Here is a 27,592-nt window from a genome sequence, read left to right as displayed (position 1 = left end):
ATCAGGAATACTTTATTTTATTAACGCACTTAATCAAAACATATTAGTCAACTTATTTCTCCAGCATGTTAAATATGTTGCTAACTAATTAACAAAATTCTAAATAATTGCTTGGATTCTATTTTCTATCCAAATGAAACTTACTGCAAATTATGAACCAATGAACAGGCATCTAATAGGAACAGACAGACAATGTTTAGTGCCTCTTAATAGATGAAACATCAAATTTCAAGGGCCTCAATCAAAATGCCAGGCTGGCAATGGCTTTAAAACACACAGGTGTTCAGAAAAAAATCAACATATTGCTGCTGGTGGTGGCAGCCACCTTTTCTGATATTATTAGTTGCCTGTTGCACGGTTCACCTTCACAAAAGACACTCCTAGCACCTGAGAACTGTGGGAAGGGCGGAGATGCCAGAGAGCTCCTCAGGCAGGAGATCCCAGGAGCCGCTCGGACAGTGGCAGGCAGGGAGGGGCTGGTCACACTCACAGGGACTGGCTGGCTCACACCCTCCAGCAGGCTGTGGTTACTCACCTGGGTGTGGAAAAGGGCACATGAGCAGCTCACAAACAACAGGGCACCCTTGATACGATGTATCTGAGGGGGATGCAAAGCACGGCCAAACGGAGTTTAAAAGTGGTGGAAGTTGTGTGAAAATATGTTAATTTGGTTACCAACAAACAGAGAGGGGGAAAAAAAATCTGTCAGGAAGGGATAAGCAGGAAAACATGGCCTAGAGTACAAAAACAAGGCAGAAATCGATTATCTGAATGAAGCTTTCCCAGCTGCTGATCTAATCAGCAATTAAAGCAGCGATTCAAATCAATGTAGCCTGGTGCTATTTTAACCTCCAAAGTTCCATATCTTTTATTTACACATAATTAATAAATTTCCTATGACGGCTTTTAGAGTACATGAGAAGGCACTGAATGGTTTGCAATGAAAACGCTGCACTCTGCTGCTTTTCCATTTGAGTGCAAATAATATCAACAGAACTCAGGCATTCACTCCAGTAATGGAGAAATGGCATCAGAAAAATGTCTCCCTGCTTATTCAGATCTTTAGCTGGGGGAGTCAGGAGCAGCACTAATGTTTATCAGACTGCAAACCATACCATGCAGATCTGTACCAAAGTGTGAAATCCCAAATTGGTACAAGCTTGTTAAAACAGACCATTTTTCCCGTTAGAGGAGGAACAGGGAAAAAGAAAGAGAAAAGGAAAAAAAAAAAAGCGCAATTGTGGCTTTTTATCAAGTATATTTCATAATTGTCCATTAAAATACATACCTACATCACAAAACACTTTAAAAAACCCAAGTATTTTTGAATGTATGTACAATAATGCAAAAATATGCCTAAATATGTATCTAATGCAAAAAAATAAACCATTTAATAAAATCTCCCTTCAAATGTCCCCTTGCTCTTCAACATGTTAAAAAAAAGGACAGAGCTCAATAAACAAACAGGAGTTAAAACACAAACTAACAGCTGAGAGCAGTGCAAAGCAGACTCCTGAGAATGGAGAGGCATCTGATTCAGCTTCCCATTCCCCAGGATTAAACCACAACTACGGTGCAACTTGTCCTATATGTCAGCAGAATTTTGATTTTAAAAAGTCACCCTGCTGTTCAAGATCTAAGAGGCTGCCTATGGCACTCATTTTGCATGTGAGCAAAAAAGTTAATGATAATCCAACTAAGCACTCCTTAAACCCCCTTTAAACAGGGGTGAATTTCACCCTGGGCAAATATTTCATGTTCTGTGTACTCCTGCCAAGCACAAAGAGGTCTCATCCAATGAACAATAAGGACTGAAGTCTACCTTGACAACTGTGGTGGGAGAGAGACTTCTGCTGTTTCATGGCTACTTGTTTAGTCACCTCTTCTTTTTGCATTCTCTAGGAAACTGCAAAGAGGGCTCCAGTCTTAGAATTTGAATAAGTCAAACATTTTGCACTTGTGGCATTGCAATGTCACTAGCAGTTGGGCTTGTTAAGTATTTCTGAAGACTAGGCCTGAATGTCTGAGTTAAATGAGACCCTTCAGTTTCTAAAGAGAATGCTGATCTGATTCTTACTTGGATGAGTTTAGGTGATTGATGTGTATCCTTTATCTTGCTAGAGTCACTGCCCTCAGAGCACAGCAGGCTGTATGTGACACACAGCTCGTTTGCAGAAGCAATCTGAGGAGGTTTCAGTATTGCTCCCTACAGGGAAGGTGGCAGGAATTGAAGTACGACTTAAAAAACCTGCTTATAAGGCACTGGTGCAGCAAGGTTTGTGATGAACATGGTTTAATCATTCCTGTTTTCCAACTGTTTAAAAGTCGGTCTATTAAATCAACCATAAATAGCAATAAAAAGGCATTAGAAAAGTCCCAAACCAAATAAATCAATTTAGTATTGAAACTTAATTTATGGCAGCCCCACTTCAGTGCACACGGTAGCTCCTGCATGTCTTTTTAAACTCATTGTAGGCACATGCTCACCCTATTTACAAAAGTCCCCTGACAAAGTCATGATGCGCTGAACATCTCCTACAGACGAGACATTTTTAGATGACCTCATATAGTTAAACTTACAGATGGTGGACAGGAACATACATTGGCTCACCCACTGTACATATCTATTCAAAGCTTTAACAGAATAAGAATATACACAATATATACACATAATTCACACAGTAAAACAGTCCTCAACATCTGCTATTTTGTAGGGCTATGCATATCTTCTATTAAAATTCCACACATGGAACTATCTCTGTGCCAGCTCCTCTTCATAAGCAATAGGATCACTTCAAGGTAAATTAGTTCTTCATGTATATGTAACAGGAACAGCAAAAGCTTAGCTTCTAGTCATCACTGTCACTCCCAGACTCACTCAACTGCAAGTCATTTCCTATGGAAAACAAAAACCAACAAAACACAACAAGTGAGTAGGTGTTAATTCACATTTCATGGCAATCAAACCAAAGAACAGTCACACTTACACAGGAAGATTTAAATAACACATGAAATGAATGCAAACATCATCTGTGATTTAATGAAACTGCCCAAGAACATCAAGAGCTGCATGGGGCTAATATACAGCTGGATCCAGGCCAAACCAAGCAGCCCTGTCTCCTGCCACCAAAGGTGCTCCCTGGTGGGACAACAGCCCTCTCCATGCTAGCAGCTGCAGAAAGCATTCCACAGCCTCCACCCACCCAAGCTCCCATATATGGCTCTGGGACAAGGCACTGGGGAATTCCTTAGCTTGCTTTGCCCTTTAAAAACAGACTTCTTTTTGGCTTAAGGCCATTTGGGCAGCCAAGGCAAGGCCTCCACATGTCAATAAACCAAAAGGACTGTTAAAGCCATCACAACTCAAGGCTGAACTAAGCTGACACGTGCTGTGACGGTGAAGGCTTCCCTCCAAAGTGCAGAGATCGGATGAAAGGCCAGGATATGAATCAAACCTACTGGCTCTGATCCTGTTTTGCAGAGCACTTGTGATTTGGTGAGGTGAAGGGGATGAAAAGGGGCAAGAATCATGCTTGTGTTCTGATAATTGAACCTAACTCTTCCAGCATTCTCCCACAGCCCTGCCCTCGAAACAGCTGCAGGGTGTCTATTCAACAGCTATGCCCTGCATTTCTTCATCTCCTCTTCCCTTGACAAGAACTTGGGTTAGGGGTGATTCTCCCCACAGCTAAAGTATTTTAAACCCAAAGGCAAAAAGCATTGCATGAAGGGAGGAGCTACCCTAGTAGTTCCCAGATTCTCCTGCAGTCAAAGGCTTCAGGTCACTAAACCCATGCAGTATTATTGTTGTGGAGAAGCAGGGAGGAGGCTGCTCACAACCAGAAACAGGGAAATGGACACAGTCCTAAAGACTCTGCTGAACTTTGGATTTCACCCAGTCCTTCATTACTGGCAGGAAGACTGACAGGCCTCTAAGTTTTCAAGCAGGGCTTTTCGGTGTGGTCTGTACAATATTCTTATCTTCTCAAAGCTGGAAACCCTACACATATCTGTATTCAGACTCCACCGGTTCCCTATGAATGGGTGCCAAGAGATGTGTGCAAACATTCCTCAGGAGGAATTAAGACCAATTTGTGGTAATTGCAAATGCAATATTTTAACTCCACCGGGATAGAATATACCTGATGCAGTGTAAGGTAAGAGCAACAAAGATGTACACCATGTCCCCCGAGAGAGTCTCATGGGACAGAACGACGCTTTAAAAATGTTTCTGACACTTTTTCAAGGGTGAAGTGAGCTTGTATTGATTCAATGCTTGCAACATCATAGCTGCAATATTTTAACATCATTTTAATTTAAATTTCCCTTCAAAATGTGGTATTTGTGAAAATACAACTGAGACCAACACAATAAATACTGCACTTAGGAATGCAGGACAGTCTTGTGCTGTTCACAGTTCTTTACAGACCTTCAACTGACACATGTGTCAACCCTACTATTTCAATTTAATCTGTATATTCACATGAAAATAATTTCCATCCACCAGTGCACCAGATCCTCCCACACCAATGGCTACTTGGAGGCCTGAATCAAGACCCAACAGGGCCAATGGGGGCCACTGCACTGATGCCCAAAGGCTCTCCACACCTTCACACAAATCTCAGCACCCTGTTCATAAACTCTGCCTGTGTATTACAGCCAGTGCAACACCCTGGGACTACTATTTGGCAAAAGGCGATTTCACAAAGTTAGCCTAACGTGCAAAGTAAATGAGTGGTCATAATCAGCTTCCACCAGTGGTAAGACACAAGCATTTACTTACGGAGCGTGTTCATGAGCTGATTGCTTCCTTGTGGCCTGCTGGTGCCATTAGCAACAGCATTCCTGTTGTTATACTGCTGGTGTGGTGGCTGGGAAGGGGAAACATGTGCTTGCTCTTCCCCCTCGCTGCTGGAGCTTTCATCTTCACTCCCAGAAGAGCTTTCTGAATCTGATGAGCTGCTTCCACTGCTGCTGCTCATCTGCTCAATAATTTCAACCTCTGCTCTCAGCTCTGAAATAAAAAGGAATTAATCTGTTTGATACTGTAAACAGGGCCCCATGGAATTTTGGAAAAGAATGTGCAAATGCAATAGTTTTGTCAAGTATAGTTTATCACACCAAAATATCTCACATGAAAGAGTGAGACAGGAAGGGAAAGCAAAAAATTCTGAAAACTTTTTTACTTATTGCTGTAGCTAAATTTAAAGAAGCAGCAGCGTAGGTTAGTATCATAAAACCTTCACTTCCACAATTATTCTTCATATACTTCACACTCCTGAAAGCACTTTCAGCTTCATTATTTTTGACAGGCTACATTGTCTGCATACAAAGTAAGCACATTAGCTGATCGAGGAAATCTAAATCTGAATCGTCAGATGCTGGTGACGTTTAGGCCTTTGGAAAACCCAAGAAATGGTGTATGGCAGGGGTGGGTACGTGGACATGGGCAAATGATCATTACAGAAACTGCCTTGGCTTCAGCACAGTCACACAGCCCACTGTAAACAAAATTCAGAAGCAGATGGATGACATCAAATAACTTTGCAGAAGGACAGATGAGAATAGCTGAGAATTTTCACATACTGGGGAGTGGCAAAAACACCATCATGTGCTATAAGAGCTTGCAAGTAGCCAGGAAATAATGAAACTACTCTGAAACTAGGAAGTTATACAACTGCCAACTTAAGGGTTTCCAGTGCAAAGAAACCCTGGAACACCATGACAGCACCACAACAGCCTCATCAGCAACATCTAAGTGTTGGCGGAATGACTGGTTACCAAAGAGCTATTAAGGCAAGTCAGCCCCAATTATACAATATTGTTACATTTGTAATATTATAAGTGGCCCAAACACTAGTGGAGGACAACTCTTTTGTATCCACCCACAAGGCTGAGTATCTAATGACTCAGTTCATCTTGGCAGTTTTCCATGAGAGAACATCCACACATATATTAAGCATGGGATGTGAAACCCTCAAAGTTTAGGCTTCTGTTGAGCTACCTGTTCTATACCCACAGGGTTAGAATTCAGTGCTTGCCTGGGAAACTCACAGACTAAAGGGACAGGAATGAAGGGAGAGATGAGGTATTATCACTGCTACCTAACAAATGGAGAACTGATGTCGGGAGTAATTCATGTTAGGTCAGGTGTGTGTCAAGAGTCTCTTTTTAAAGAAGACTCATTTTCCTTGGGCTGCCTAAAATAAAGAGTAACAGCTAAGTTTTCAGCCTCTACAATGTTTGCTGGAGAGAATTCCTCCAGTTCAGCATATATTAGTTTGAGAAGCCATGTTTTCTTTTGCCAGATTTAAAATCACTATTTTTCCCTTTCAAGGTTTAGAGCTAAATTTCAAGTGCTATAGTTATACTCCAGCTGGGTATTTAATGATAGCAGTGTTGTTTCTCCAATTTATTTCCTCAGTCTAGATTCCTGCCTATACCATCTGTGCTCTCTGTAGTTTACCAGTGTGCCAGGTAAAACCTACTCTTTCAGCTTGAAGATTTAGCACAAGAAGCCATTGGAAAAGAAAGAAAATACGATTCAACAGAATCATATATTGATCCAACAGGCCGACAAGATACTACTTTGCACTGCAATATCTTTCTCCCTTATTGCCTCTCAACACAGTCTTGCAGGCTTTAAAAATATATTTCAGGCCTGGAGTCTGATACACAAACAAATGAGCACCTGTGTGTCACTGTTCTCAGCCTACCAATATCGAGGATTTCAAATTATAAATGTTCCTTGTGTTTAAGGCTAAGAAATTAACAGGGGAAACTAAAGGAAAGGTAACCAGGAATAAGGGTACTTTCTCTTTAAAATGCTCAGATTTAAACTTTTCTTCCCCCAGCTTAATGATATAAAATTTCTACATTCTTCTAATGATGGAGTTGTTAATTGCAAATTATAGTGATAACACATTGATTCTATCAATATTCTGGATATATCAATATTCTGGATATATATTCTACCAATATCCTGGACTGCAGCAAGCACAATCACCTATCACAGTCCATACTGCAAAAAGATACAACAGAGAAGTCTAACAGGACAAGTGCCTGAGAATGACACATGTATGCCTGCAGAGCTGGAGGCTGCGGCTGAAATGGAGGAATGTTGGCACAGGGACTGAGAACATAGAGCCCACACGTAAAACAGAGTGAAGAAGGTGAAGTGATCTTAGGCACTGGTGATGAGAGGGAAAAGTTAAACAAAAACACATTGCAGAGAACTAGGAAAAAAAATCCCTAAGCAAGAAGTGAGGACTTGATACAGTAGGTGAGGAGATAACTGAAGGAAGTGATGCTGTCTGACCAATGGAAAAGGAAGATTAGCCTGGCCAATTTTAAACAGAATTGGAGATAAGTGTGAGAATGAAGAATGGGAGGTTTCTGCTGGGGAAGCAGAAATCCAAGAGCCCATAGAAGCGGTTTGGTTATGAAAAAGGAATGAGAGAATGCTAAATGCTAAAGCCCACTATGCTGAAGAGAGGCAAGAAAAAGCAAACCGGAACCAGTATCTTGTTCCTCCAGCCCAGAATTCTAAACATCTTATCTGAGCAGATGAGAGAAAAAGCAATTGTTTTCACTAATATTCTGGTGGCTGCTGCACCACTAGACGCCTGTCAAGAGAAATACAGCAGGACCACTACGGAATTCTGTTCAAAACACTCCTGTCTCACACTGTCAGTGACTAAGCCAATGATGACATCAAAGCCTTATAGGAAAAACATGGCTGCTTTAGGATGGTTTGATTTTGCATTTTCCCATTTGACTGCTATGCTTAGTACAGTTATAGGCACTGAAGACGTGGGTTAAACATTTCCTTATGGTGCTTCCAATAAAAATAGCTGTGTGTATGTGTATATATTTTCTAAGATGAACAACTGAAGAATTTGACCTTTCTCAGATCTTTCTGTGCCATAAGATCAAACACCTCACATCGCCACGCCTTTGCAGTTTAAAAGGTGACAAGAGCCAGGATGTGCAGCAGTTACTTTTAAAAAAGCTTTCCATAAAGTACAGTTTCAAACACTTGCTTTAATTGCATCTACATCATCTGAAAAGGCTGTCACTGGTTTGGGAACCTTAACTTCTCTATATTTTGTTACAGGTGTAAAATTTCTTCCAAGAAGACAAAATTACTGTTTTACACTGGCAGGTAATGCAGGTTTTAGAATTAAAAAAAAAAAAAAAAAAAGAAAAATTCAGGGTCAGAAATCATTATCCAAACAGAACAGCCTTTCTCAAAAGGCTGTCTTCTGTATGTATTCGGTCACAAATACCATAACAGTGTTCAACTGTTCCTAGTTCTTCTCTCAATTCCAATAGGTTACCCAGATTTTTTAACTAAAGCCTTAACTTTAGGCTGCAAGAATACCAAGGACTTCCACAAAAAAGTCATTCAGCTTTAGGGGGGGTTAAGTTTGAATGTCTATAGCAGAACACTTACTGTTAATAACAGAATGCAAGGTGGAGAAATCAACTTGATACTGGCACCCCGAGCATGTGGAGATGGCAGCATTTTATACTGACGCGCAGAAAATTTGATTGAGGTGTTCTTGAGAGACAAACACAGAGATTATGCTATGGCATAATCTTCACACACCACAGCTACATTCCAAGTAAGAAAAATCTGCTCAGATTTTTTAAGCACTGAGTCTTGAAACCTGAAATATACTTCCGTGTGTTTTTTTCTCAAATGTTGTAATTATTGACATATATCAATATGTTGCATGCTGTAATTATGTTAATGCTGTTGAAAACATTTCTGCTGTGGTCAAGTGTGTCTGATGAATGTAAATTATTTTGTGCAAATAAATGGCTGTATTGTGGTATATGTGTGCAAATGTCCACAGCTTAGTGAGACATTAACAGATGTAGCTGAGTGTTCAAAAGAACAAGCTCCTACCCTCTCCTATGCTCCCTTCAGGCATGAGGACAATATAGAAATATAGAAGCTTGAGGAGGAAAGGATTCCTCTTGTACAAGATCCTTGACACAGCCTCCCAAAAGCCTCTGTCCAAGAAGGAAGAGACTGGTTCAATTCCCAGATGCTCTGCTCTGTCCTCAGACACTGTTGTTTGGACAGCTGTGTAATGGGACAGAACGGACCTGAAAGTTCATTTCCAGCTCATCTGTAAGGGAGTGGTGGAAATGCACAGCTGACGGTACCAGGGAAAGCAGCAACCTGCACTGAGGTTACCTTAAAAATACTGTGAAACATCATGAGGGCTGTGTGTCTTACCACACCCCTAAATAGGGCATACTGGAAGCAAGAGAGTGTCAGGGTGCCAGAGATCCTTTCAAGCACCTTCTTTGGGAATTTGAAGTTCTGTGCTGTGTTCATTAAACAAAACCCAGAGAATTTCAGCTGTTTACCTTTCTTTCGTACAGAGGAAGTACTTCAACCAAAATGAAAGCCACTACTTGAACGGAAAGAACACAGGCTCTTCAGAACTTACAAGTCTGTGTTCATAAAAACACACATTAAGGGAAGGTAACAGGATTGCAGACTACCTTACAGATTTTACAGGTCATTGTCGACATTTCACTGCGGAATGAAATTCCATTTTAATTCTACCTTTTTAAAGTAGGCTCTTATGATATAAATGGTTTAGCAATGCAGACACTCTAGATCACCAATGCTAGAAAAAGAAAAATAGACTGTAAGCAAAAAAACACCCCTGCCCAGGCTTTTAGCTCTTCTAGGGCCTTGCACAACTCTCCCTATAAAGCACCAAATTAAAGTCCTATTTTTAGCACAAGTCAGGTGCTCTAATCCTTGATTTTGGAAACAAAACCCCACAGGTTATGTATTTGGAGGTACTTTCATATGAAAAATTATCAGGTGACAAAAAAAATATTAGGACAGCTCTGAACAATGTGACATACTTTAGACCACTAGGAAATGATCTTTTAGAATAGCTGTCACCCCAGACAAATGTAATTATTTTACTGTAATACGACCTTTACAACCTGCTGTACATATACAAAAGAGCGCCCCAAAGGATAAGTAACTTATTACACCCTACAGGAAAAGACATTTAAAATCCACAACTGATTAAATTTAAAAAATTGATGTATCACCTATTATCCTTTTCCTTATCTATTACACAGACAATAAAAATAACAACGCAGCTAAGGGAACTGTAGCTAACAGAATCTCTCAGACGTTGATTCTGGCTGCTGACCAGCATCCAAGTATTGAAAACACTACTGCTGCAGAAAAGTGAGACCAGTCAGCACCTATGCAAACACACAGCTTAGCAGCAAAAATGTCACCTAGTGATTACCCTGAACTGAAAAAATACCCTGCTGAGTAATTAACTTCATCTGGGCAATTAACATAGGCTAAGTCTACAGACAAAAATAGCTATATAGGACAGAGAAAAAAGAGAAAGAAACCCAGGGAAAAAAAAAAAAAGGCAGACAGAAAGAACAAGCTTAAAATAACATAATTGTGTCTGGTGCCAGTGCCAGAGAAGAACCAAACAAAAATTTAAAGTCTTCCTTATCCTGACTGTATTATCCACAGCAAAAGCAGGTATCACATCAGCAGGAAAAGGGCATGGCAAAGAAAGTGCCTCCTACTCCCAGCAGAACACTAAGACAAAGCACTGCTTGAGCAGAAGAGTGAGTTGAGCCAATCATTCCTCTAAGGTACATTTTAAAAGAAGTTTAGCAGCCATATGGCAGATGTGTCAAAGCTGCAAAGGAGTGGTTGTGGAAGAGGGTAAGCTGCAGGTTCGTTCACTCTCTCCTTCCTCCCCTACTAGCACTGCTTGTGCTGGGAACACAGATAGCCCAGCTCTTCCGTCCCACCAACCTTACTCAGTGCAGGGTAACTTTCTCCAAGTGATTTGACTAGCATAATGAGACCTTGGACCATTAGGCTTTGTTACTGCTGTTGTGGTGGCCTAAGACACCCGTGCAATTGGTCCAGCACTGAGCTACAGGTTTCTGAATGCACATTCATTTTTATTCTTCTTTTCTGTACAGAGAAATAATTTGGAAGATAAAATTATCCAGAAAGAGGAAGTTTTCTCATGCCAGAGAAGACGACCGTATAAATATCTATTCTAGTAGAAGAGAATAAATAATCACTTCACTAAGATGAATAAAGAAACCAGACGTAAAGAAGACAACACAGCTGTCAAGTACCATCTTTTAATCCCTGAATGTTTTTAGAAATTGCACCGCCATAGTTTTTACTATAAAGAAAGACAAAATCAACCAAAACTTAAGAAACTACAAACACTTCTTTACCTCTCTTAATGTCATCCAGCTGAGGCTCTGGTGAAGGATTATCCTTCAAAGGAGAAGTTTTAGGTCCAACTGCTGGCTTGGTTGGTGCTCTGAACTGCGAAGGAGGCTGAGATGCTCGGGCAGACTGTTGCTCTATTCGGGCTTGGATCTTACTGCTGCCCTCTGCTCTGAAGAAACAACCAGACACATTCAGCGGTACTGTGCAACTATGTCCAGCTTTTTCAACATCCTTGTACTAATGCATCATCTGTGACTTCCTTTTGTACAGATCTCTACTTTGTTTTACAAAGATGAAGAGTGAATTACAGCTTTCTGTATGCAACACTTACTTTCGATAACAAAGAAACATACACAACTACACTGCAACACCCTTACAAAATGCATTTTCAAATCCAGATGTAGTTCAGTGACGCCAAATTCTCTACTTGAACAACAACGAAGGCTTTAATTTAGCAATTAGCATTTGTATTTTTTAAAAAAGAATAATCAATCATAGTAATTTAAAGTAACTACAAATCCATTCACAACAAAATCCTGCTTAAAACAATCACAGCAAAAGAAATAATTTTCTCACTTGCAATTAAATCATCTCAAACTGAACTCGCTCAGAGGTCAACTTGACTAGAGTAATCATTCTTACTGCTAAATACAGCATACAAGCATTTAATTTGTGGTTTTTATCCAGCTGCTGTTAGCCCTTCAAAACAGTTTAAGCTGTTTCCTTAGTGGAAAATAGTCTCCAGAATAACACTATGCCAATCTGTTCAATTCAATTCATGTATTTTTGCCTTTTACTGAACTTCTGAGATTGAGATTGCAGATCAATCAATACCCTTGGCAGAAAAAGAAACACAAAAAACCAACCACAAACCCAAAATAGGTTCCTTTACGGTACACCATAATAAGGTTAAAGGGTGTGGCACATTTATTGCATAACACCAAAGCCTTTGGGGGTTATGGCTTTATGCAGTGCAGCACAGAAGCAGCTTATGGATATTAGAGCTCAGTTTCTGTTCTAGGAGGGTCCCAGCTCAGCAGTGTTACAGTTTGCGTCTGGAAACTAATCCCACCGTGAGATAAGTTAAACTAACCCGCGTCGAGCTTCCTGGGAATTCACCTAAACCACCTGTGGTACCAGAGCTGGTACATGGAGCATTTACTGGGCTATCTCTGTGCCTCAGTGAACTCTAGATTCAGCCTCACACAGAGCCCCTGTTCATTCATCAGTGACATGCAACTGCTGGGTACTGCACTAATGCAGCTTACAGTCTATCTACAGCAGAAGTGAGGAGTTGGGAAGACACTCTCGGGATCAAGTGGAAGGTAAAAGCCAAAGATTTCTGGTATTAATTATGCTCTTGGAACCACAGATGGTTTTATGTGGAGTAAGTTCATTTACTCCCCTGTGAATGTCATCAAGGTGTTAACACTAAAAGCCCTGTTCCCACAGTGTCAACATGTCATTAAAGATCAGAATAGCCATGGAAAATAAGAGGCACTTCTGATCTAGAAAATCAATGACTTTGCAAAGTACTATTCATCAAAACAGGGATCCCCAAATTTTTTACTACCCTCCCTCTGCCTGAGAAAAATTGAAGTATTTTTCCCCACACCAGACTCAGAACTCAGTGTAACCAAACATCTCACTGAACTCAGGCCCTCCAGCACATACTCGCTCCCTTTTGACTTAAGCTTCTCAGACAAAGTCCAGCAGAACTGAAACTGGGAATTCAAATCTCATCTCTGACGTGCTCATATCCACTGGACAAGATGAATGCTACATGGATGAGTTTTCACATCACTGACTCAGAGGAGTGTTACAGTCCATTTACCTTGAACTCAAGGTGTTCCTGGCAAACATCCAGCCAACTACTGATGAGCTGCAACCCACATTTCTAGTAGTTTTAGCAGCTAAGGGTTCTATACTGTAATAAAGTGTTTTTTAATGTAAAACTTCTAAACTTATTTAAGAGTTTCTTCTTTACAAGACATTTGAATGACTGCTTTCTCTTTAGATCTCAACTTGTGCTTCAGTGATGCTGAAAGATTCAGACACTTCAGGTACTTGCAGAGCAGTAGGACTGCTAAAAACATTCCAGCTGAATACTTTGTAGCATTTGTGCAGCAAAGTAAGAGAATTGGATCAGAAAGAATTTCTGGCTTCACCAGTTTTTCTAGGTAAAGCACCATAACCATTATTTCTACAGCTCTGCCTACCTTCACCAGCTGGAGGCTTTGTACCACTTAATATATTGCTTATCCAATATGGAAATGAGTGTTTCTTGTTCCCTAAGATTATGTATTAGAACATCAAGACTTCCACAGAAAGCTGTAGGGAACAAATCTAGAAGGCCCAATAATCCTTTTGAGAGTCTAATATTTTCATGGGTTTTTCTGGCTAACTAGAGATTCCTGAAACACATCCCATCCTTCAGTCAGCTTCTAAAGCCTCATTCATCACAGGTGTTTCACTGCAAACTATAATTATGTCATTTCAGCAGTGGAGAATTTACAAATTCTTTACTCTTGGATTCACAATCCTATTTGCATTTTTAGGCATGATAATTGGCCATGTAGAGCTAAGGCCGAGTAATTAAACATCACGACAAAATAAGAGAGTTCTGTTTCAAAACCTAGTCTTAATAAGAAACTGCAGCAATAATTAATCCTATCAAGAACCCTGTCCCCAGCTTTACCTTGTTTTCTTGACTTGAATGCTGCTGCTAAGTTTCTCCAGCACATATTCCCCAGTGTCATGATTGATAATAAGCACACAGTCCTTCTGATATGGCCTTTTATTTCCTTTAAAGACAGTCATTGGTGGAGTTGAACCCTGGTACAAAGAAAAAGCACATATTTGTTTGGTTATATTACCCTATCCAAAAATTTATGAATACTAAGAGAAAAGAATATATGTATCGATCTGAAAAAGAGGCTAAGCACTTAATGTTTAGTTCCTACAGAAAATATTCATTCATGAAGAGAAAAATACAGAGAAAATGTGCAGTAGATCAGACATTTCCTCACAGCAATATTATGCCTTTCATCATTTTAAGTGTCTCTGCAGTGACAAAACATCTTCTCCATGGCTGCCTTTATTTACAGTTCTCATTCCCAAAATGGCAGCGTAACTAAATTTGCATAGCTGTCCCTGACAAGTATCAGAAATCTTCTTGATGTTTCTGCCCTGGAAATCATGGGTTTGGATAAGAAATAAAGTTCTAATTATTTGTGCAGAAGAACTATTACCCAAGGAAATACGGGGTCAATTGAAAAACAATTTAAACTGCATCGCATATTTTACATAAATATATATGGCAGTATTTTCACAGTGGATTACAAGCAACTGTTGTTTACAAGCTATGTAACAACAGCTGCCTTCTTCGAAGTCAGATTAGCACTCATATGCCCATGCAATTATATTGAAATGTCTTCTCAAAGAAATGAGGTTTTTTGATACCTTCCAGAGAGTCCCCAAGTCCACACAATGCTGCATAGAGCCTTAAAAGTCTGAAGGCTTAGACTGAGAAACAATAATGGCAACAAACTCATGTGGTGGTGCACACTGCCTAACTGGTAATGCTGAGACTATGCTCAGCTGTACTGCACCCATGCACAGGCTGGTTCACACACCTGGTTTGGAGGTTACAGCCAGCTGAATCCACTGTCTATCCACAGCATGGATACACATGTGGCCATGTCAAAAAGCTGCTACTCATGGGGTTATGTTCTCACTATGAAACATTCTCAGGCTTCTCTGTAATGTATAGATACTGTATAAAAAATTGTTTTTAAAAATAAATGTTTATTCATACATATCTTTGCACATACTGCAGGAAAGCAACTGAAATCAGGGATCAAATGAAAAAACGCTGCACTCTCCTATATGTTATTCTTAGCAGCAAAAATGAACAATCACATTATAACTACTCTGAAAGCAATTCCTATTCTCCATGTTGCTAATAGAGAGAATATATTTGAATTTAAAACAGGTTCTGAACAGTAAGCGTGAAAAATCAGAATTCCTAACAAAGACACAGTAAGAGAGATTCACAAATACAATTCAGAAAGGATGTCTCAAGAAAGTCGTCTTCAAAGGCATGTTACATTTTTATCATTCCTACATTTAAGAGAGGAAAGCAACATTTAAGAGAGTAAAAAGAAAGCTGAAAGTCAAATCCTGCTTGCTGTTGACAACTAAGCCAGGAAAGCTATAATGCACAAACGTAATGAAAACTGATCAACCATTCTGTGACCCAGAAGCCTCCTAACACAGGAAAGACTGTGATTTTGGCTAAACAATAAACAGAAATGTAAGTGCTTAAGCAAATTAAGTCCCACTCTTCCACTTTAAATGTTTAGGGTTTATGTTAGTGCCTAAATAACAGTGGCTTATGGATTTTGCAGAATCGTCTTCACCTGTGAGGGTTTTTTGCCTGACAGAATTTAAGAAGCACTTGGACAATGCTCTCAGGCACATGGTGTAATTCTTGGGATTGTTCTGTGCAGGGTCAGGAGCTGGACTTTGATGGTCCTTTTGGGGACCCTTCCAACTCATGACAGTCTATGATCTTCTTTTGTACTACTCTAACAAAGAGGAATTTTCCCTTCCCCAATCCAGACTGTTTTTCAAGAATTAAAGTCACTAAATCCACACAGAGAAATAGTACTTCAATTTATCCAAGCTGCAAGAGGCACCATAATATTTCCACCAAACAAATTATCAGAGATATTCTCAGGGATTAGGCAATTTCCAAAAGAAAACCTCAACTCAGAAACTGAATCCTGTCCAACTGTTGGAAAACTGGGAAGCAAAGCAGCATCCAAGAAATTCAGTGAAACCTGTCAGGATGAAACCTCTCATTCTTTTCCAGTTTGCCAAGAGTTTTCCAGCTCTCTGTCCGGAACACAGGCAGCACTGCTCTGGAACAACATACACAGAGTGGCTTAGCTGCCTCAGCCTTTGGAGCATACCAAAAGCTCAAGGCTGTTTATACTGAGGGGAAGAGAATCAAATTAAACTCCTCAGTACAGAGATTTGGAAAGGAACATTACAAGTGATGCTGCTCAACACAAAAAATGAATGAGCAACACTGCTTCCAGCTAATCCAAGATGAGTGCTGCTGTCAGTTGTGTTGTTACCTGCCCTCCAGTAGCACTACCATGCTCATCATTTCTATAGACAAAAAACAGTATGTGACCTCCTGCAGCACTGAAGGTGACCAAAGCCACATAAAGAATAGGAGCAGGGTGAAGCAGGCTACAGCTTCATTCAGTAAGAATTATGACAGTACCATCACTCACCAGTTAAAACCACGGGCCTGCTGGGATGAACAATACCAAAAGGATCTGACACACAGGCTTCCAAACTGACTGGTGCCCCCCCGCAGCTACCAGACCCCTTGATGTCTGTGAATTCTGGTTTATTGGCTTGACACATAGCATTAATGCCAGCTAATAAACAAATCCAGCTCCAGCACATGAGCACTTTCCTTTGTTTTGGTAAGGAAACCACTGAATCTTCAGTTACAAACCAGCTGCACCTATAAACAGATTGATCACTTGTTTTATTGCTGCTTGACCATCATCCTCACACAGTAGACATTTATGGCATCATTAGGGAAGGAAGTGGATGGGAAACTAGTTCATGGCCACTCACCAGGACTGCCTCCTTCCTTCCACTGATAAAGCTAAAGGCAGGGAACCCTCTATGTCCTATCTGTACATGTTTGACTAAGGGAAGGAACATGCTTACAGGTCCGCCTGTGGGTTCTGAACATCCAACCTTGACTGAAGCCCGAGTTACATTGCCTTTCTTCAGCAAGCCATAGCACTAAAAATGCATGGGAACCAGGTGTACAGCTTCAGCTAAAAGTCTCCTTGTCTTTCACGCAAGAGTCAGAAGGAAGGAATCAAAAGTAAAGAACCATTTGGCAACCTTACAGATATAGCCCTTTACAAAGATCCAACTGTACAGTCCTTTCCTAAGGTAACAAACTACAAGTCCAACTGCTTAAATATTGAACCCACTGTGTTAATAAAGAATGTGAAAAGAGCACTTACATTAGACAGTAACAACACTGCAAATTTGTTGGAGAGTAAACAGGGGCACATATATAACAGACTTACTGGAATATGTGGCAAAGTGATGGTTACATCATCTCCTTTACCCACTTGGAGGTCCCCCTCACAAGACGTATCAATTGATGCTGGCTTAAAATCATCTAAAGAGGAAAACAAATGTGATTACATTTATTAGTCTCCAGAAGCATCAACATGCCCTGCAAAACACACCATACATTTACTGTGATTATAGGGAATGTTAAAACATACACTAGTGTTTAGAGCAGGAGTACATTGTGTCTATTATGTAGCAACCCAGTCAAGTGGTGGTACCACATTCTGAACTTCCTTTCTAAAATGGAAATAAGGCTCTACTAGATCTTGTGTTTGAACACCAAAATCAGACTTCTCCAAACCCCAGGCTTCCAGTGGCACTTGGTTTTACAGGCAAGCGTAAAATTGTACTAATCAAACTCAAGAGAGTAACAACTTCCAAAACCCTGGACTCTGCTTAGCTCTTGCCAGTTCCAAACCTGAGGACTCTCTCTGTGACAAACACTAATTTAATGACACCCACTCATTGAGTCTTACTGATATTTCAGGCTCTTTAACAGCCATCTCGCCTCCACAACAGTGCTAAAAGCTCCACATGGGTGGAGGAGAGCTCAGCTCTCACTGATGAGGAAAGAAAGAAGTGCTGAACTTACTTCAGCAGTCTCCATGCTGGTCCAAAGCCGCTGTGGACAGAAGGCATCACTAAGGGGAGGCACTGTACTGGCTTTGAACTAACACTTGTTTTAGGCATTTTTGCTCTGTCTCCCAAAGAATGCTTTGTCTCCCAACCAAGGCACTTCTGTTTAACCTATTCATTTGAACTGATAACATTTTAAGTTAAAAGTGTTTTCCCTTCATTATTCTGTTGTGCTGCTGAGCCATAAAAAACCAGAAAAAAGCCTATCAGAACCTCTAATATCTTTAGAGAGGATTTAAACAAAGTGAAATAAAGTCACACAGATATAGGCTAGTTTGCTTTGTGTTCGTTTTTAAAAGAAGCTTGCATTCAATTCTAGCATCCTTACTTCTGAAGAGGTGCAATTATATTCACAATCAAGGCTTTTAATTACTGCATTAGTTATGAAATTAATACCTCAGAACAAATTTAAAATATAATTCCACTATGAAAAACACATTTGCAGGGAAAAAACCCCAAACCCTGGCTTGTAATACATTCTCATTAAGAGGATGTTAATGTTTAATTGAGTTTTACTTTGACAGCACAACAAGCAGAATCAGACACACTTGACTTAATCCTCATGCCTTAACTGCCAGATCAAATCATAGCCTTCAATTTCATCTGAGCAATCTGTTTCTAGCTATTGTTTCCCACCTACTTTATGTGCAAGCTTGCTAAATAAAACAAACCAGCTGTACAAGAGCTAGTGTCTCTGCCAAAACGGGACAAAGAGTTTCAACAGCACAGTAACTAACTTAAAAGGAATATCACTATCAGATTTCTTTTTAGGTACAGCAGTATAGAATTACTCTAAATAAACACTCAACTAATTGTTTTCATTTTGTGAGCACATGCTTGGCTAATCCTCATGTAGGTCAAGAACATATACTTCCCTCCAAATACACCCACAGCTCTTTTCCCAAAACTCAAAAGTTTTTAAGATGTGTTTTCCAAGGATAATCCCGTTTCTCAGTACAATATTTCAAAACCATTACGTAAAGGAATGAAGTATTTTAAGAAGGTCGAAACAAATGTAGCCTACAAAATCCTCTCATTGTAGTTTGTGCGAAGAGGATTATGGAAATAATACAGTGTTTGGATCCCAGATAAATCATTCCAGAACAACAGTTAGAGAAAAAAAAATATATAACAAGTCAATGAAGAAATCTCATTTGAAAGTCACAGATGGAAAACAGCATTCAGAAAGATCTTCTGAAATAAAACTGCATTCTTCCAGTTGTAATCTGAAGAGCTTTGGCTTTGCACTCCCTTATGAAACTGGTTATTGAAGCACTTTCCATTCTAGAAATGCAGTATATTTCCACCTGTATATGGCTTGGGTTTAATTCACACAGGATCAGGCACTCAGGTGACCAGTACTACTGAAACTACTATTTGTTGTGTCTAAGTATAGGCAGTAAGACCAGGACTGTATTTGTGCCTCATAAACCAAAATATCCTACTGTTGTCTGTTTAAATCCCCCACCTTCATAGAAAACTACTAAATTATAAGTTTAGTATTCTTTACATTTACTCTTGATGGTTTACCAATCATTTTAGTAAAATAAACCTGAACTTGTTTTGCTCAGATTTCTTGCCCACAGAATTCAAGTACGGTAATACAGTGAGTTCCTCTTGAAAACAATCTACCTCAGTATTTATCTTGCATTTATTAGGCATTACTGGAAAAGTGTCTGACTCCTTTCTGCTTGCTTTCCTGGGACAGTGATTTATGACAGCTGCCTGGAGTCGGGACAGCCAGGAACAGGTCTGCTGTGCTACACATTGCTCCGTCAGGAAAATACCCACTTAAAAACCAAACTCCGGGCACTCCGGCTCCCTCTCCAGTCCGGCAATTAACTGCCACAAAGAGAACAAAACAAAATGGCAAAGCCACCCCCTTACGGGGGGAACTCTCGACGCTTCCAAGCGATCCATGGCAAACTTTCTAAAGCTGTTCCTTCGCCTTGGCCTGCCTCGCTCAAACCTCCTCCCTGCCAGCATCCACCTTCCCCTTCGTCCCGGGCTGGACCCCTCTGTGGGGAAAACACTCGTGGAGAGGAAAGACGGGCGCCGAGGGAGCGGGAAAGGGGGCAGATGGGTGCTGGAGGGGCAGCAGGGCAAGGGGGGCAGCAGGGCGCTGAAGGGGACAGGAGGGAAGGGGGGAGACGGGCGATGAGGGGGCAGGAGGGAAGCGGGTAGGAAAGGCGCTGAGCGGGGACGAAGGCCCGCGATGGCGGAGCGAAGGGGGGGAGCGGGGCAGCGGGGTGGGCGCGGCAGAAGGAGCAGCGCAGCCGGGGGCCGGGACGCGAGCGGGGAGGAAGGGGCGGCCGCGGGGGAGGCGCTCACAGCGGATGGTGTGGAAGGAGGCCTTGGGTCGCCGCTCGAAGCTCTCGCCCAGCTGCAGCGGGTGCTCCTCCTTGTCCAGCAACGAGTTCGCCGAGCCGTTCATGGCCCCGCTCCCGGCCCGGCCGGTCCCTTCCCTCTCCTCCGTGCGCTGCCGCCCCGCGTCCTCCCGGAAATTCTTGACTTTCCCTTCCGGGAGCCCTCTCCGCGGCTGGCGGCGGGTACGGCGGGGCGAGGCGGGAGCCCGGGGCCAGCCTGGGGCTGCTGCCCCGGGGAGGGTCCCCGGGGAGGTGGGAGCCCGGCGCTCCCCGCCCTCGGCAGGGCAGAGCAGGGCAGGGCAGGAGGGGCTTTCCTTTCCTTCCCTGCCGGGGTATCCAGGCACCGGCTACGCCGGGGCAGGAGCTGCTAGAGGGACGCCGGTTCCGTGTGGGGGGACCGGGGGATAACACAGAGGTGTTACATGTTTGTGGCTTAGCTCTGGATGAAACACATTTAAAAGGCTCTTTAGCCTAAGCACGGGCTGTTGCAGCTGAGTTTATCATCGCGCTGCTTCCCACCACAGCGGACGCGTCACTGAAAGCGCTGGCTTGCGTTTGTTTGTTTGCTTCCCGCGTGCTGTGATGAAATAATGCAGCGTGCCTGGAATACAGACGTGTGTAGAAATATGGCAGAAATGTGGCTGAATAAGTTTTTCTTTGTTTGTTTTGAGGATATGCTCTTCTTGAAGAGACATCCTTTCAAAGGAGCCTCTTCTCCATAACATCTGCTGTTTTTGGAGGAAAAGGTGGTGTGTCTGTGACACTGGATGAAATTCTCAGTTTTTTTTTTTTTTTTTTTTTTTTATTTACACTCTTCCGTATTTTATGTTTGTGTTTGTATCGTGACACGTACGTATCGTGATAGCATCATATATAGCATGTATAACGTGTGCATACAATCCATGATATGTATCATAGAATGTATTTTATCATAAGATAAAATACCTAAGTGAAGTACTACTCTTGTTTGTTTGCTTTAGGCTGTGTATTGCTGTGCAATTTCTGTCATTTCTTTTTGGTGCCTGGCTCTGGGCACTGATGTACACGAGTGGTGTGTGTTTGCTGCCTGGGCCTCCCAGGGAGTTACTGGGCTGTGCAGGATTTAATTCGCATGTTCCATCATCCAGCATCTGCACTTTTATGATGAGACAGGTGTCAGAACCAGTTTAACATCTGAGAAAATATTTGAGTCCCTTCCCAGCCTATGCAAAGCTCTTTTTGTTAACTTCTGAAAATAAAGCCACCCGTGTGAACCCTCAGGAGGAGGTGGTGGGAGGAATGCTGGCACAGGACAGCTCTGGCTACTTCAGCCACAGTACTGGTTTTGTTCTCTTCTTTAGGTGACGTGGTGTTATAAATGCTGTTGTTTTCAGCAGTGTTTTCTCACGGAGCTGAGAGCAGGAAGGAGAAATGCTAACATGAATGCATTTTGTTTCATTAATTTTAATGTGACTTTTAAATGTCATCTGTTCTTCAGTTACCTTTTTTTCTGAAGTGTTCTAAGTGAGGTTAATGAGAAACAAAGCCCTTGCTTTCCCTCTCAGGTCTCTTTTAGTGGAAATAGGCTACCTTTTTCTTGTTGGGTAGCTTTCTAGGATGCAGAGGAAAGACCAGGAGACTCTAAAGTATTTCCTTTAACTTTGACATCAGTGCGATGTTGTATACAGTTCTTAGTTTAGATGAAGGTTTTCTGAAATTACGGGAAATCTGGTGACACGTAAGTCCATCAGGTAGGACAGATCACTGAAGTTGTAGTAAGTGCATAGTGTAATTATTTCTAACTTTTAATTCTGCTTCTAGATCCGCTCTTATTTTACTTAAGTTAAGCGATGGAACCGTACACTAAAGAAAAAAAATCATCCTTGGGTCTTTGGTGTTCATATGTGTGTGAAAGAATCTAGGATGTTCCAAGAAAAGGCATCAGCCAATTGCTTAAATATAGTAACAACATCTACTGAAGATGATGCTTTCCAAAAAAAAGGCCACAGTGCTCGAGTCCTTAGTCCAGAAGAAGTGGAAAAGCTGGCAAAAGATCAGGTTTTGGTGTCAGAGTTCAAACAGCTAAAGCTGGAGAAAGAGGCACAGAAGAACTGGGATCTATTTTACAAAAGAAACAGCACCAACTTCTTCAAAGACAGACATTGGACAACCAGAGAGTTTCAAGAGTTAAAGGCATGTCGTGAGGTGAGATCTATGCAATTCTGCTGTAAAAGATGGGATTGATTGTTTCCAGTCAGTTGTATCCAGGGGAGTTAATGATACTTGGAACAAAACCATTTGGGTAAGAGCTGACATATGTAAGGTTTGCAGTGCCCTGTGGTTTTTTTTTTTAATATCAAAGATAATTTCTCAGAATCAGAAAGATCAGTTCAGTTTCAGTTTATAATTGGCCCTTACTGGATGGGGATGCTGTTCATAGCATCCTGGATGCCGAGAATAAAGTCTGGAATATTTGGTTTTCGAGTCCCAAAGTAGACAGCTTGTCTCTCTGTGTGCAAGCTGGTGCACTTCAATAAACTGCTTTGAAGGAAAGCTTCCAGAATTGCATGCTAATTGCTGAACACAGTTAAGGGGAAAAGCCAGATGCATCTGTTGTTCCTTATAGCTGAATAAAAGACAAGACAGAAATGGCACAAGTCTGTTGGTTACTTAAGGGGTAGATGAAATATTAATATGTTCTAAAATGATTTATAATTTTGCAGAAATCAGGATGTCTGTGTTTTAGTGGCTGTCTACTTTGGTTTGTTGAAGAATCGTAATTAAAATTGATTATAGCTTTTAAAATGCTGGTTGAACAGTGCCTCTGCTCATATGATGAGAAAACAAAAATTATATGTTTTGTCTTGTATTGCTTCCTCCCCAGTTTGCAGATCAAAAACTGACCATTCTGGAAGCAGGCTGCGGGGTTGGGAACTGCTTGTTTCCACTCTTAGAAGAAGATCTGAATATTTTTGCATATGCCTGTGATTTTTCTCCTAGAGCTGTTGAGTATGTGAAGGTTGGTGTGATATTTGAAACTTCTTCCAGAGTGTTTTTTAGAAGCTTCTAAAATTCCAAATGACTGTAACAACAGACATTTCTTGGCTTCCTCTTTGTAAGAAGGATAGAATGTGCTTTGCCAAAAAAAATTGAGACTGATGCATTTCAGTGGAGAGCCTATGTAAGAAGCCGAATCATTGCTCAAGACTTGGCCTTTCGGTGTCAAATTAGAGCATTATGGTACATTACTTGAATGATTTTATGAAGATAGTGGTTTTTGGGAGCACGACTATGTCTCTGCTGATTGTGCAGTATAAGCAAAATTTGTTTGTCATGGAAGCTTGCCCTTAATAGAGGGAGTCCCAGTGAGAACCTTGAAAACAAGGCTGGGAAAATTATTATTAAGGAAATTTGTAACTTGATTAGGAGTAGGTATGTTTACACTTAATTGTGGGTGCTGCAATCTGAAGTTGAGCCTTGAAGCAGGGCTGGTGGGGGCTTTGGGCTTTAAAAGTCTTCATTAAGTTTGTAATCACAGGTAAATTTCTATATGTTAATTGAAAGCATTGTGACCAAGTACCACAAGGCACAGATAGCATTTGTCATGGGAAAGATGGGAAGAAATATGTGTGGCAAACAGAAGAGGACACCAGCTCCCTGGGACGCTGTAGCTGCACCCCAAGATGAGGTTGGGCTGAGTGTGTACCCTGGGTTTTGGATGACTTAATGGCATCTGCCTCCACAGCTCTTGCTGAATTTATTTTTTGCCTAGACCAGGGTTGTTTCTTTAAGCAGCAAAACTGTGGGCTAGAGCAGCCCAGCTGCAGATTATGTGACAGGAACCCCAACTGTTTGCAGTCTACCTGTAGCTCCAGAGCTTTACTTTCATCACCCTGTAATACGTAATTTCTTTCAATAGTATTTAAGTATTTAAAGACTAGAAGCAGGGGTAAAACAGAAATAGTATGTTTTCTGAATTGCCTTAATGCACATTCCTTCTCAAATTCATGGGAACAGACTATTCTATTAGTTGTAGTTTCACTATTGTAGTTAGCAGCAAAGAATTTCCGATTGCAGTAGCCGCCTGTTGGAAGTGAATATTCTCTTGCCACTGTGTTTTTTGTCTCTCTATTGATCAATTTCACAAGATTTTGACTTTATTGGAGCAACAAATGCTGTTAATTTTCAGTGAAAGCTTGCTCTTTTAATTTCCCTAGAAAAATGCCTTATATAGTACTGAAAGATGTAAAGTGTTCCAGTGTGATCTTACCAAAGATGATCTTCTGGACAATATACCAGCAGATTCTGTGGATGTTGTCACACTTATATTTGTGCTTTCTGCCATTCATCCTGACAAAATGCATCTTGTCCTGAGGAACATTTACAAGGTAAAACCAGCTGATTTTACAGCCTTTAAAGCACTTCCTTTCTTTTTAGCTCAAATGTCCACTTTTTTTTTTTTCTGAGAAAATTACTCTCTTGCAATGGTGATTTTTCATATTATATTCCATGGATGTATTTCATTAGTTCCCTGAGCATGGAGGACTAAAATATGTTTTACAATGTCCTTTTTTTCTCCTGATATTGTGAGATTGTTTGGATCGAGGCTTAATTCATGCCATGAGTGTAACAAAAAGATATATAAAATATAACCTTCATGTACCTGAAAGGGGCCTACAGGAAAGATGGAGAGGGATTTTTACAAGAAAGAGCATGTAGTGACAAGGAAAGGAGGATTAGATTCAAACAGAGAGTGGGTTTACATTAGATACTAAGAAGAAATTCTTTAGGGAGGTGCTGGCACAGGTTGCCCAGAGAAGTTGTGGATGCCTACTCCTGGAAGTGTTCAAGGCCAGGATAGATGGGGCTTTGAGCAACGTGATCTGGTGGAAGTTGTCCCTGTCCGTGGCAGGGGGTTGGAACCAGTTCATCTTTCAGGCCCCTTCTATGCCAGGCCACTCTATGACCCTATGATTTTAAGTCTTTGACTTGAGTTGTATGCTATGAATAATGTTTATATATTGCAGAGATGTCTGTGTTCATAAGGTGTGAATGATAGTGAGCCAAAATTAACTTCCAGAGCTCCAGTGACCTGCAGTAAGGTTGTTGCTGTTAATGAACATATTTGACCTGTGGTGATTTAAAAGTGGAGTGCTCAGAAGCCAACATTCATCTAGAGATACTCACCCCCCTAAGCTGTCTTTGTGAATTCACAGACTAGGATAGGCCCATCCAAAGGGTAGTTTAAAAAACCTGAATTGCAGTTGTTCTGAATTTTCCTGAGATGTCATATATTGACTGCAGAGGAAAACAGTCAACATATATATATTTTTTTTTACTTTTGCATATGTGTGTATTAAGGGTCATGTATTTTTTGATACTACTTGGCTTGTTATCAGTAGCTCGAAAAAGGAATATTAGGGGTTTTTTTGTGTATCTCCAGCTCTTTTCCAAAATCAGGATTAGTTCTTAGCTCATATGAATATTTAGATATTTAGATATCTAAAATCAGCATGAGCAATGGCCGTGTATATATAAATGTTAAACTCTTTATAGCCTGCTTTGTTTACCAAAAAGAAATCAAAAAAAAAAATCCATAATGCATTTTCCTGAAATGGTTTCTTATTTATTTCTCGATATATTGCAATGTTTTTCTTTCTCCTGTGAAAAAAGAAATGTCACAATATTCTATATTTTATTGTCAACCATTAAACAAAATCAAGTGCTGAACAGGATACTAGCCAACAGAAAAAATGCCCTGATGGGAATTTTCGTTAAACTGTATATTTTCTTCTTTCCTCTGTGTTTGAAGAGTGTTGCTGATTTAACTGATGACCAGTTAAATTAGATCACCCAGACAGGTATTCTAAGACTATTTGTAGTCTTTTGTTCACGGGGAAACATTTTTAAGAGTCAGTCCAGTTTTTGCACAACTTTTTTGTTGCACAGGGAATAAATTGTGTCTATATCAACATCTATATCTATATATAGATTATTATATATAGATAGATGTAGATATAGATATTTATCTCACTGTTGTATTGACTATGTTAGTCTGCCTTGTCTTAGTTACCTATGTCTGTATGCGCACACAAATAAATACACCTATATATGACTAAATCTGTTTAGCTTGTTAAAGCATGTGTGTATTATGTGACAGGTATTGAAACCAGGCAAGTGTGTCCTGTTCCGAGACTATGGCCTGTATGATCATGCAATGCTCAGGTTTAAATCTGGCAGCAAACTTGGGGAGAACTTTTATGTCAGACAAGATGGGACAAGATCATATTTTTTTACTGAAGGTAAGACATACTGTAGAGTGCTTTCTTTTCTGTGAATCTTCTATTTAAACTTTCTCCAGGCAACTGCCAAAATGCCCATGGAAGTTTTATTTTGTGTGGATGAACTGTTAAATTGTGGTTTATTTCATTCACCATCCTTTTTGGGAAGAAGCAGTTATTTAGACTGGCAGAACTTCGTGGAGCACTTTCTTGTTTACAAGCTTGTTGTATGTGCTGTAATTTTCCAGGAAAAGCAGTTCCTGAATTTGCTGAATTTCATTCAGATCTGTTATCTAAGGGGAAAAGACCTATGTTCAGTAAGAGAATTGATCATCTTCATGAAGCAAGTTTGCAGTTCTTTTGGCATCATTCTTTATGCAGGGCTATTTCTGGTAAGCAGGGTGAGGTCTGTTGACTTCTAAAAGCAGAACCACGACTGCAGCACTGAGAAGCTCGTGCACAAATCCTGCTGGGATAGCACTGGCTGGCTGTGGTCACTCTGTCTTCTAGAGTTTGTTTTTTAGTGAAGGCAATGCAAAAAACCATTTCCATGTGATGGAGTATTTAGTTTTTGTTCAGTGCTCATAATGGTTTGGGAGGAAGGGTAGTTACTGCAGTTTACTGGTGGAGAATTTGAAGCGCAGAGACATGAAGGGATTTGCTTAGACTCTGACAATGAATTGGGATTATAGCTTGGCTGTAGCTTCTAAGTCCCAATTCCTCATGCTAAACTCATTACTCCCCCCTATCACTTGTGGAGCATTGTGTAATAAGAGCTGTGAATTTATTTCTGTGGGGCTCTTTGTTCTTAGTGTAAAGCAAAATACAGCCGCTGAAGAGACCGATTTGCAGCCAAGTAAATGTTATTCATATTTTATGCC

General features: G+C 40.7%; 2 protein-coding genes across 3 annotated transcripts in view; one reads left to right on the top strand and one right to left on the bottom strand.

The window, feature by feature from the left end:
* EAF1 (ELL associated factor 1) lies at positions 1–20,550 on the bottom strand. The gene is made up of 6 exons (XM_040069893.2): positions 20,417–20,550; positions 17,401–17,495; positions 13,968–14,104; positions 11,272–11,438; positions 4,784–5,014; positions 1–2,896 (listed from the first exon to the last, which is right to left on the bottom strand). The coding sequence occupies exons 1-6, from the start codon at positions 20,517–20,519 to the stop codon at positions 2,850–2,852; spliced, it is 780 nt and encodes a 259-aa protein (XP_039925827.1). The 5' UTR covers positions 20,520–20,550; the 3' UTR covers positions 1–2,849.
* Positions 20,551–20,612: 62 nt separating this feature from the next.
* The window catches only part of METTL6 (methyltransferase 6, tRNA N3-cytidine), a 39,432-nt gene continuing 32,452 nt past the window's right edge, over positions 20,613–27,592 (top strand). Inside the window, exons 1-5 of one of the 2 annotated variants that reach the window (XM_040069882.2) lie at positions 20,613–20,634; positions 22,252–22,635; positions 23,315–23,449; positions 24,648–24,818; positions 26,591–26,732. In XM_040069882.2, the coding sequence (XP_039925816.1) occupies positions 22,333–22,635; positions 23,315–23,449; positions 24,648–24,818; positions 26,591–26,732 (751 nt within the window). In that variant the 5' untranslated portion in view covers positions 20,613–20,634; positions 22,252–22,332. Of the gene's footprint in view, positions 20,635–20,846; positions 20,867–22,251; positions 22,636–23,314; positions 23,450–24,647; positions 24,819–26,590; positions 26,733–27,592 lie in introns of those variants that run through there. The other variant, XR_009208377.1, reaches the window with a different exon arrangement.

Source organism: Hirundo rustica, chromosome 1 (assembly GCF_015227805.2).
Source record: "Hirundo rustica isolate bHirRus1 chromosome 1, bHirRus1.pri.v3, whole genome shotgun sequence".
In the NCBI taxonomy this organism is placed as follows: Eukaryota; Metazoa; Chordata; class Aves; order Passeriformes; family Hirundinidae; genus Hirundo; species Hirundo rustica.
This window is presented reverse-complemented; position numbering and strand designations above follow the sequence as displayed.